Here is a 12,601-nt window from a genome sequence, read left to right as displayed (position 1 = left end):
TGCTGTAAACACCTGCCCATGTTTTCTTAACTTGTGTTTATGAATCCATCCATTAAAAGAATGTTCTTCTTTGGTGCTTCTTTTCCCTTTGCTCTGAGTTAGTTTTTGAAACATGGTCTTACTGTGTCCAGGCCTGCTTGGGACATGTAGTCCTCCTGTCTCAGCCTCTCAGCTGTTATAATGACAGGCATGTGTCAGGACACCCAACAGAACCTCCATCTTTGAGTTGTGAACATCCCAATCTGGAGGCACCATATTTCTAAGCCTTCAATAGTAGTTTATTTTTTAACTGTGACATGCTTTTTTTTTTGGTATTCTTTTTTTCAGACACTTCAAAAGCAGAGTATTTAACTATGCATCATTTTTGCAATTACTTTATGATTTGTAAAAGTGAAGTGCTACAAAGTTCATACATGTAATTAAAAGATTTACAAGTCTTTAGGAAATATCGTAGGGGCCATACACTTTCAAATCATGATGTGCTTTAGAAAGTTTTTGAGTTGCTCTTCTCCTCATCCTTCTGAAGCAGTACACTTAATATTCATAATTGCTTCGTGCCAGGTCCTGGTGCATTTCAAATTGCAAAGTGCTTGCATTTGAGAGAAGCTTATGTTGATTAGATGGAATTAGGTGTTGAGAAACGACCCATGGGTGAGATGCAGGAACACAACCAGACATAATGGGTAATCCTGGACATGTCACAATCACCCTGAGCTGAGATCAGTCAGAAAATGTGAAAAGCCAGGGTGACCCCACATTTGTGAGAACTCAACTTCCTCAGAATGTGAAGCTAATTTGTTTGCTTTGTGCAAAAGATTTGACTCTGAAATATGGGAGTTGGTTCCACAGTTGCGCAGTAAAACCATCCTCTTCCATAGATCTGTGTATACAGTACACAGTAATAGTAGTCATACTGACAACTTTCTCTGCTCTTCTAAAGAAAACTTAGGGCAACAAATAGTAATACCAGACCATGAATTTTCAATTAATACCTGGATTAGATTTGTATCTTTCTACTACTCATAAAATATGTCCTCAAGAAAGACACTTAACCCCTTGTGTTCAGTGTTCTATACCACAGAAGAGCAGTAAGAACCTCGCTTTCAGGTTAAAAGAAACAATGAGAAACTTTCATAATATTTTAGAATCCTCATTATGTGCTAAATTGCATTCTAAGTAATTTACATGATTTATTCAATATTTAGTGCATAACAAAGTGTCTTAATATATTTTGGCTACTCAGTTTGTAAGGACTAAACAAATTTTTCACTGTTTTAGAAACTGAGTGGTCCAGGATCAAAGTTGGTAATGAGAGGCTGGTTGGAAATGAGAGCCCTTTCTAGATGGAAGGCTCTGTCTTGTTCTGTGCTCCCATGTGAGAAGGGGTACACGAATGTCCTTGCATCTTTTCTGAAAGGGCAGTAATCCCATTCATGGAGGCTCCTCCTAAACTCCCACATAGTCCTGGCTGTCCTGGAACTCACTGTATAGATTAGGCTGACATGGACCTCAAAGAGGTCCACCTGTCTGCCTCCCAAGTGCTGGGATTACAGGTATGTGCCACCACACCTGGCTTTTGAGGGTAAGATTTTCAATATAAGAATTTGGGGAGTGTGTATATATTCAAGCCATAGCAGGGTAGATTTTTAAATCCCCCTTACTTCCTAATTAAGGAAACTGAAGACGGGAGAATTTGAATGTTTGGCCATGTTGCATAGCCATTAGTAGGAGAGATTGGACTTGAACATAGGGTAGGAGGTCGCTGCTCTTAGTTGCCTTACACTATCCCACATCGAGGAGAGAGAACATGTGTTTAAAATATATGAGAAATTCCTCGAGTATGGTGTGTATACCTTAAATAATAAAAAAAATTTTGCACATGTATATTTGTATGGTTTAATGTTTACATGTGCATGGGGTGATGTATATCAACCAAAGGTGGTTGTTGGGTATCTTCCAGTATGGCTCTCCTCTACCTCTTTCCCAGCTCTAGTGTGGGAATACGCTGTCCACCCCAGTGCCTGAACTACAGTGCTGCCATACCTGAGTTTTGTGTTTTGTGTAGATCCAAACTCAGGTTCTCATGTTGTGCAGCTGGAACATTGCTATCTGAGCCACATCCCCAGGCCCGAACTCAAATATTTATCATCATCATCATCATCATCACCATCATCATGCAGGTGCCACTAGTGCAAAACAGTTCTAAAATGGTCTAAGAATAAAGACAGCACAGAAGCAAAGGAAATCTATAGAAACCCTTAAGAAACTGCTTGCACCAAGAGTTCCCAGGCTCCTGATACACAAATGATAAACCAAAACCAACAAATATGCACTTAACAAACTTGCTGCTTAAAATTCAATTGAGCAGGAAGATTTCTCAAGCATGGCATCATCTCAGGATGCAGGGAAATTTGGAAAACCAAGTAAAAGCCACAGCAGAATGGTCCATCTCTAGTCAACCAAGAGACTCCAGCTGTTGACATCATTCCAGAGAAGTGTCTCACTAATGACTGTGGCCCCTGACCCTAGCTCCTCTTCATGGCCACAGTACTGGACAGAGATGCTTATTGTTATGTTAGAACTAAAGCTGTAACCAGAATATTTTACCTTCTCGTGACCATCTCATTTATTTTCTGAAACATCTCAGTCTACACTTATTTTTCAGATAATTCAGGTAGACTCACATGTCCATTACTCTTCTGGATGCTGTGACCAAATACATGACCAGAGAAAATTAAGATAGGAAGGGTTTATTATGGTTTCTGGTCTGAGGGTACACCCATCATTGAAGGGAGAGGAAGACATGGAAGCAGGAATGGGAGGTGGTTTCTCACACTGTATTCATAGTCAGCAAACAGAGAGAGGAGGAGGCTGGGGCTCAATTTGCTTTTGTCATTATACTTAATCTGGGACCACACTTGTCCTAGTTTGCTTTCTGATGGTGTGACAAAGACCAGAACAAAAAAGTAACTTGAAGGGGAAGGGAGTCTATTTAGCTTACATATCCTGATCATAGTCTGTCACTGAGGGAAGAACCAGTCATAGTTAGGGTTTCTATTGCTGCAACAAAATACCATGACCATAAAGCAAGTTGGGGAAGAAAGAGTTTATTTGGCTTGTACTTTTCCATACTGTAGTCTACCATTGAAGGAAATCAGGACAGGTCAAACAGGGCTGGATCCTGGGGGCAGAAGCTGATGCAGAAACCATGGTGGGGTGCTGCAGTGGGGTGCTGCTTACTGGCTTGCTCCCCCTCACTTGCTCAAGAGTTCTGTGCTTTCTTATAAAACATAGAAACAACAGCCCAGGGATGACACCACCCACCATGGGCTGGGCCCTTCTCCATTAATCTCTAATTGAGAAAATGCCTTATAGCTGGATCTCATGGAGCCATTTCCTCAACTGAGACTCCTCCTTCTCTGATGACTCTAGCTTGTGTCAAGTTGACATACAAAACCAGCCAGTACAGCAACCATCACAGCTAGGTTTGGCAGTTTCTGATATGGGTAGCAGAATATGCCACTTATTTATAAATAATTTTATGGTTGAACATCACTGCAATATGAACTAGATTAAAGGGCCACAGAATTAGGAAGGTTGAGAACCACTGTCTTAGATGAATACCGTCACAGCTTAATTTATTCCTATGTTCTCCCTTTCATCACTAAGACCCCAGTATGGACACGTTCATGACCTCAAGGGAAAAACATCTTAGTGTGTTGTGAGCCAGATTTGCACAAAATAAACAGGATCTCGATACACACTTGTCTGTAGTGAGCATTGGATTTAGGGCTAGAAATAACCTCTCACAGTAATCTTACATCACAGCCATCTGTGGAGAAGTTCAATAGCTAGCCTAAGGTTGGAAGACAGAAATAATTTATTTCTGCCACTAGTATACACGGCCTTTCTATCCTCAGACTCAACAAGTGAACAATGGAAATATTTGAAAATAAAATTGCCCTTATATCAAAAATGTACAGATGTTCTCTTACATGTTTTATAAATAATACAGCATGACAGCTACTCACACAGAATTCATTTATATTGCTTTAGGTTTATTCTGTAATTCAGAAATCATTTGAAGTATATGGGAGGATATATGTATGTATGTTATATACAAATACTATACCATTTTATGTAAGAGACTTCAGAATCTTAGGACTAGACACTGGCACGGTGTTTAAACAAATCACTGGAGCATATGAAAGAATTACTTCTACTAATGGAGACAGTACACATAAATGGAGTGTCATTTTAGGTAGTATATAAATTAGGAACCACTGATGAAATATTTGAGCTTTTCCTGTTTTGACCTGTCCTGTTGTTGCTTTGAGGCCATAATATGGCCATAAGAAGACTACTAAGATTTTCATATGGAACAGATAAGACCCGTTCCGCCTTCTGCTGCTAATAATTCATATATACAGCAATTCATGAAATCCTTAACTCCTAAAAATACCACATCTCTCTACAGAAGGCTGACGCTGTGCGTGTGATTACCTTCACCGGCTGTATGGGAGAAACATATTTTGACAACAAACCTATAGGTTTATGGAACTTCCGGGAAAAAGAAGGTGACTGCAAAGGATGTACTGTCAGGTGAGTTGAGACGAGAAAGCCTGTTCCGTGCAACAGTTTGGATTTTACTGGGTATCCATCTATCATGATGTAGAATAGGTTTGATTGTACTTATGGTGGATTTACCAAGTCCATGAAACTTCAAATCCCTTCCCAACTGTGAGGGCATTTCCCAAGGACTTTGAAAAGTGCCCTTCAATACATTTACTTGGCTATGTGTTTTTATAAAATCTTCACAGATGAGAGATTTGAACTACAGTCACTTAAGACTGGTCTCTTCCTATTTCAGTGTCTCTTCATGGCTACAAGAGTTTGCTTATCTATTAAGGACTTCTGGTCATAATTATTATTTTATAAGAAGAGTGCTCCCCAAGCTGATTAAGTATACATGTAGAAACCTAGCTTATATTATACTCCTGTAGGACTTTTCAAGTTGACATGTGAGTTCCTGCAACCACTTACAGGGATAACTGGGGAGGACTTTGAGATATGCTTAAGATGGGAGAGATAACAGGTTCCTGGAAGAAGTACCATATACATAGCATCACAAATGTAAGAAGGAGTTCAGAACAAGCAGGATTTTAAAGTATATACAGCATACAATGTAAATGCATGAGTAGAGAGTACAAAAATAATAAACCAAAAGTAAGGGATTTCTCAACAGAAAAATACAGAACCCCCACCTCTAGTCATTTGAGCCTAAAAATAATTTGATTATAGTAAAACTCTGCAGTATACATTAAATACCTGGAGGATTAATGTGCTATATACCAGAATTTAGAAGTGCTAAGGCATTTGTTTTTTAATTCTAATTTAATGAGTGTATGAGCATTTTAAAATCACAACCCCCATCAACACAGCAGAGAACATTTTACATTTCCTTCTAAATATCTCTACCTTACCATATAGGAAGAATCTCTAAGACATCTTTGAAGGTTTTGATGTCAAAATCCTTCTAGTATCACTACTTATCAACATGGCAGCAAGAGAGTCTGGCATATTTAAGATAGGTTTATCCAGAACATACTGACACAGAATATGGAAAGCTGTCTATAAAGTTCTTTCAATTCAACCAAAACCATGAAATATAATGCCAGGTTTGCTGGCCATGCCTGTAATCCCAGCACTAAGAATGTTGAGATAGGAAGATTACTAAACTTAACACCAGCCTGAGACACACAAGGCCTAGACTTGGCCTCATTTACTTGGTAGATTTCCAATTGGAATTTTCAGAAAATTTTTACCAAGTATAGTAAAAGGAAATCTTCTGGAACTATCCAGCCCCTTGATTTTGCAGTATGATATTGTCACCTATCAATGAGTTGAGTCACAATCATAGCTATCTGGTATACATGTAGCCCAGGAACATAGATTCAGTGTGCCTGATTATTCTAAAACATCAAATGGTCATTCTGTCATGCACAGATTCTAAGACTATCACATCACTAATGTTCAGCTCTGTAATAAAGAAGTAAATATGTAATATGGTATCTAAGGCATGTGTACTTCTAACCTACTGACACTAGGAAGAATTCAATTCTTTCTCACTCATCAAAAGATGTATCACCAGGAAAGGAGGAAAGATTGATAAAATAGTTAAAAATATAAAGCACAATAAAAATCCCTTTGAAGGGGTATACAGTGCCCCTATGGAAAATCTGCTTTGTGGAAGAGGAAATATCTGAGGTAATCCTCAAGAATGTGTGAAAGTCCAATAAAAATGTTGACCAAGTTGAATGTGGAGAACCGAGAAAATCAGTGTCCGTTGCCCAGTTCTCTGCCATAAAAATTTTCACCACAGCCAACCCTTCTACAGTATTGACTCTCCTGTTTTAGTTAGATTTTTATGTTCATGATAAAATAGCATGGTTAAAAGCAACTTGGGGAGGAAAGGGTTTGTCTCAGCTTATCACAGTCCAAGTCATGGCAAGACCTCAAGCAGTGTAGGAACCTAGAGGTAGACACTGGAACAGAAGTCACAGAAGAATGCTGCTTACTGGGTTGCTCCCTATGGCTTCCCCAGCCTCCTTTCTTCTGGGACCCAGAATCACCTGCCCAGTAGAGGAAAAGTCCACAATGGACTCTGTCCTCCACATCAACCATTAACCGAGGAAATACCCTATAGGCTTGCTCACAGAAAATCTTGCTCATGAAAATTCTCAATAATGTTCCTCCTTCCCAAATGACTCTAGCTTATGTCAAGGAAAAAAATTAATCAGACCTCTATTATGGTTCCTGCTGCCAAACTATGATTATCTTGGTTTATGGTGGAGGAAGTATCATTGTAGATAAGAATGATGAAACAGCCAGAAGCACCTGGAAGGATCCAAACTGAACCAGGCCAGCAGAATGAACCGGACCATGAGAATACAGAGATAGGGAACGAGAGAGGAAGAGAAGAGAGGGAGAAGAAGGAGAGTATATGGGAACCAAAAAAGAGAAGCACCAAGAGTATCTTTCTTTTTTTCTTTGTAAAACTATTTTCATAGGGTTGCTATTGTTCTTTTATATGATTTGATTCTATAGTTGCATAAGTTTTGAGCAGTCATCTCCAGCCCTGTTGACCCATGTAACCTTGTATTTGTAACAATAATATTTATAGAACTCTACGTACTGTTGTTCTTGTTTTCTTTTCAGAAAGCTTTGTCACATTTTTACATAAAGAACAATCATTCAATTTAAAGGACAAAATTAATTTTGTGAGAAAGATAAAATATAAATCAATGGGAGGTAGGCTGGAAACATTCTGGGGAGACCTCAGAACATCAGTTTTAGAAAGCTGTATTTTTAGGTAAAACTATAAAGAGCACAGTTGTTGTGATACTTAGAATATTAGATAAGGAATAACTCACTTTTCTTAAATATGAAAAGTCACATTAGGATTCAAATACAAAAATGTGACAGAAATAAAATGCAGTTAGCTGGACATGAAAATTACACTGAAATGTTAAGTGCTTAGACATCATTGCTGTACTGGTAAGCACACTCAGGACGTGGTTGCTCCAGAGCAGCAGACGTGTTCTCTGTGCTGACTTAACCAGACACCCAGCTTTAGCTCAGAAATAAAATAAGGAAAAATAAAGTACTATATGTTTATCATGTATAAAACAGTTGTTACATTTCCTTTAAGTCTATGATCAAAATAAACATGAAAATCTAATATAATGTTACATGTTGGAATATTATAGTATATAAATGAACTAGCTTTTCTCGCCTCCAAGGTACTCATTCAAAGTGGGAGTGCGCCTTTTCTTTTTGACTAAGCTCTGTGGTGAATTGAGTGAAGGCAGCTGTTCTACACCAGTGCACTTGCTCACTGCCCCACCCAACACTCTCTCCCATAAATTGTCTTTTGCCTTAGTGAGATAACATCAAGTGTTGGAGTTGGGAAAGACTTTAGAAATCTAAAAGTGATTGAAACTTTCATGTCACGCTTGAGAAATTCCAACATGAATCCTTAAATGACTTTTGTTAGACTCTCCAGCAATCCCCGAGGTACCTGATATCTAATCCACATTGAGAAGGAGATAGATTTGGGACACAAGGATGTCAGGGTTTATCTTTCCTATGTTTATATCAGAAAATAAACTGACATTTCTCCTTTGAGTCTACAATTGTGTAGTGATTTTTTTTTTGGTGTCTAGGTAATTTTAGAGTTATCAATAAGTAACAATGTCTGAGAGCAAAGCACATAAGAACCAGATAGGGAGTATTTTCCCAACCTTTTTCTGGGATATTCTTGGTACCAGAGTGGTTTAATATGCAAGGCTCTGGCAAATGAGAACTACAGGAAAGGTGTATAGAGTCTTTTGTACCATTCTCATTCCTAGTGCAGTGCTTCAGAAGTTACTGTATTGTGATGAAAGGCTGAATAATAGCCAAGTTACTCACTATAAGGTATGTGATTAATAAGATAATTTAGTTCCCTAGGTTAAGATATTTTATGAACACACACACACACACACACACAAAGCATCTTTTATATTACACTTAGTGTTCTAATCCTCTCTAACAAGGAACCAAGAGTAAGCCAACTTGTACAAGTGTGAAACAGCTCTTCAAACATAGCATATTCAATTTTGTACTCTATAATTTTTATCTCACTAGCCATGATTTTATGGAAATATCATGTTAAAGCTCTTGTTTTATATCAGACCCATCACCCTTCTCCTTAGCCCTCTACCCTTGAAACAATGCAGTGCTCCAGTTTCAGAGCTTATATGAGTAGGAAGTAATATACAACTATTAAACATTTGAAGACTCTCCCCACAGTGAGACTTGTTCTGAAAGAACAAGTTTTGAACGAACAACTGATACATAAATGATTATGTGTGTGTGTGGGTAGATAGCTGAGTGGATGGATGCATGGTTAGATATTTAAATGCCCAGATACATAGATAGATGAGATAAACTCAAACTTGAAAAACAAACACTTTTCCATTGTTTTATTTATAAGATTTTTCTCAATCACTAATTATTACATGAATATTGAAGATATATTCTCTGTGAATCCTTTTGCTATATGAAAATCTCCTTTAGCCTACAAATGTTTAGTGCAATCTATTAGATGGGCTAGCCTAGACCCTGAGTATATGCCTGCTAAAAGTAGGGGCCCATAACATCCAAATAGTTTCTTAGAGTCACATATTAATAATAAACACAAATTAAAAAGATAGAGTGAAAACACAGGTATCTTTAATTGTCTGAGTTTAATTTGCCCAAGGAGAACTTGTTGGATGGTGATTATTTTGGGAGTGAGGGTATATATTCTTCCATGCTTTGTAGATGGGAAGTGGTGTAGTAGATTCAGCCCATCCCAAATTCTACTAGTGTACATGAATATCACTAATAAGGACTTAAATATTATATAATTTTATACTAAATGCTTGCCTTAAAATACCTATCAAAGTCCAGATAAGAGGTTATGGTTTCAGGTCTAAGACTGTGGCCAGTGGAGGTGGGGGTGAGAGGGAATCATTCCATGTTTGAGATAGTTTGTGTCCCGCCAAAGCTTGCCAGCCAGTCCTGGGAAACCCTGGTTCATTGAAGGATGACAAACCAAAGTGGTCTAACTGGTGTGAAATGTCTCTTTTCAGCCCACAATTGGAAGACAGTGAGGGGACTATTCAATTTGATGGAGAAGGGTATGCATTGGTGAGCCGCCCCATCCGCTGGTTCCCCAACATCTCCACAGTCATGTTCAAGTTCCGGACTTTTTCATCAAGTGCTCTTCTGATGTATCTTGCTACACGAGACCTGGTAACATGGAAATGTGTTTACTTTTTTGTAGAATACCAATATAATTATTAGTTATTGATAAAATTACAAGTTAAACCTAAAGGAAGTTTATAATAGCTGTGGGGTACCCAAGAATGATACAGCAAATGCTTATATATTTTCAGTGATGATTTAATCACAATACAATGTAGTTACTTTTTTCTCTACAGTATCACACCCCAAATAACTCTTTATGAGAAGCACCCAGTGATCATTTTCTCAGAATGGAATTATGTAGCAACAAATCTAGTTCCCTGTCCCTATTTGAGAGACCTAAGCTGAAAGATATTTCCAAATACTCCTTGAACTCATTTTTTTTTCTCAGATCTGTGTTTCTTTAGAAAATTCATTTAGGGATCTTACAGCTTGATTTGCTTAATGCATTTTCAAAGGAACCCACCTTGCACTACTTTCATGAGAGAACATGTCCCAATGATTTGATTGTGGCCATCTGTACTATAAAATCACACTCACAAGCCAAGAAATACTACAAAGTGTAACACTAGTTCTATTTCAGAAATGTACTCCTGTCCCATGTGACACTGACAGCAATCTAGTCATGAGTCCCTCTTATAAACCCCATGAAAAGTGAATACCCGTCTATTTTTCTGTGTATCTAATCACTGGTGTGTTTTTACTCTATTAATAGAAAGATTTCATGAGTGTAGAGCTCAGTGATGGACACGTGAAAGTCAGCTATGACCTCGGTTCAGGAATGGCTTCCGTTGTCAGCAATCAAAACCATAATGACGGGAAATGGAAATCATTCACACTGTCAAGGATTCAGAAACAAGGTGAGGTTTGAAAGTAAGAATGCAGCGTGGGCCTAAGCCATGCCTCCCGAAGCACCCATGAACATCATCAGGAGAAGGGCCTGGCCTGTAATTTCAGCCACTCACAAGTCATTTTTTTTTTGGCTTACATTATAGGTGGTTTGGAGTAGACAAGACTGATTGAAGAGCCAAATGGTTCTCTGTCATTTTTTTTTTCTGAAACTGAGAGCTTAATTTGAAAGCATGAAAGTGTCTTACAGCCTGTGAAATTATATCCTATAACAGGTTTGGAAATGGTTGTGTGCTTTTCTGTTTTGTTGAGATGCTCCTTTACTTTAGAATCTGTAGGATGGTATGGCACAACTATCGGTTCTGTGCTCTTCCAAACTGCCAGCAAAACTGTAAACATGTTGCAGTAGTTAACTGAGGAAAAAAAATGGCATGACATTTGTTATGGTTCTGAGACTTATTAGAAGTAATCATTATTTCATTTGATTATATAAGGGAGTATTTTGATCTGTTGTTAGAGAATGGGAAATATACCTTTAAACCTTGGTATGCTGGCAAACATATGTGGGTGTATACACCCACACATTATTCATATACATCATATATTGTGAGTATATATATATATATTATATATATGTACATACATACACATACATTCGTGTGTATGTGTGTGTGTGTGTGTGTGCGTGTGTGTGATGGCTAATCTTGGCTGTTAGCTCCAATCACTTGAGCAGATGCAACTTCCCATCCAGAACTGCCTCTAACAGATATATCTGTTGCTGTACGAGAAATGATTACAAGTCATTTTTTTCATTCCCAATTAAAGTAGAGTGGGCCAGCCCACCGTAGATGTGTTTATCCAAAGGCAAGTGGACATGGGCTGTAGAAGAACAGTAGCTGAAAGGTAACCCAGGAAGGAAGCCAGTGAATAGCATTCCTTCATGGCTTCTGCTTCAAGTTCCAGTCCCGAGTTATCACCTTGGCTTTTCTTGAAGATGAACTATAACCTCTAAGTCAAATACACCCTTTGCTCCTCAAAAGTGTTTTTGGTCAGAGTGTTTTATCATAGCAACAGAAAGCAAATTAAAGCAAGATGTATAATCATAACCAAGATGGAAAGCCATATCTCTTGGTACTTAAAATGGTGTAATGATACGGTTGTTATTTGGATAGAATCTCATAATTCTCTTTACTATGGCATTACCAATACCTGAAATCTAAACCTTGGTACTTCTACAAGTAGATATAGACCTAATTAATATTTAGGAGGCCAATGTAATATTTTTAGAAGATTTCGATTTAACTGTGTATCACCTTACCCCACAACTGTATTTAATATTTTTTTGTGAATCATCTACTAAGCACTGTGCAAGAACTAAAGGAAATCTGAAGCAAATTTTTGCCTTCAAGAAACTTATGCCCGGATGATACAAGATTGGTTAGTTGATAGGATAGTTGTGTAGTAAGCTAGCTGTCTGTCATTGTTTCTACTTCTGTGACCAAACACCAAGACCAAAAGCAACTTGGGAAGGAAAGGGTTTATTTACCTTACCCTCTCCCCTATCATCACTAAAGGCATTCAGGTCAGGAACTCACAAAAGGAAGGAACCTAAAGGTAAGAGCTGATGGAGAAGCCATAGAAGAGGGCTGATTACTGGCTTGCTCCTCATGGCCTGTTCTCCTGGATTTCTTATAGCTCCCAGGACCAGCAGCCTTGGGCTGGTGCTCCCCACAGTAAGCTGGGCCCTCCCATAGCAATTGCTAATTAAGAAAATTACCTACAGGTTTGTCCACAGGCAAATCTTGGTGTATCTTCCTCTCAGATGACTATAGCTTGTGTCAAGTGGATATAAAACTAGCTGGTACCTAGTCTCAGAAGAAAACTATTTGAGCAGTAGGGAGAAATCAGCTCCAGGGAGTACCCCTGACACATGACAAGGGTAGAAGAGTAGCCTAGGTAA

The 12,601-nt window shown here is 38.3% G+C and overlaps 1 protein-coding gene across 1 annotated transcript in view; it reads left to right on the top strand.

Annotated features, from left to right (window-relative positions):
* Positions 1-12,601, top strand: part of Lama2 (laminin subunit alpha 2) — a 575,131-nt gene that overhangs the window by 518,704 nt on the left and 43,826 nt on the right. The window contains exons 49-51 of the mRNA XM_028766419.1: positions 4,478-4,602; positions 9,678-9,840; positions 10,508-10,652. Coding sequence (XP_028622252.1) covers positions 4,478-4,602; positions 9,678-9,840; positions 10,508-10,652 — 433 coding nt within the window. The remainder of the gene's footprint in view (positions 1-4,477; positions 4,603-9,677; positions 9,841-10,507; positions 10,653-12,601) is intronic.

This window comes from Grammomys surdaster, unplaced genomic scaffold (assembly GCF_004785775.1).
Source record: "Grammomys surdaster isolate TR1022 unplaced genomic scaffold, NIH_TR_1.0 168, whole genome shotgun sequence".
Lineage (NCBI taxonomy): Eukaryota > Metazoa > Chordata > Mammalia > Rodentia > Muridae > Grammomys > Grammomys surdaster.
Note: the sequence above shows the minus strand (reverse complement) of the source record. Positions and strands in the feature narration are given on the sequence as shown.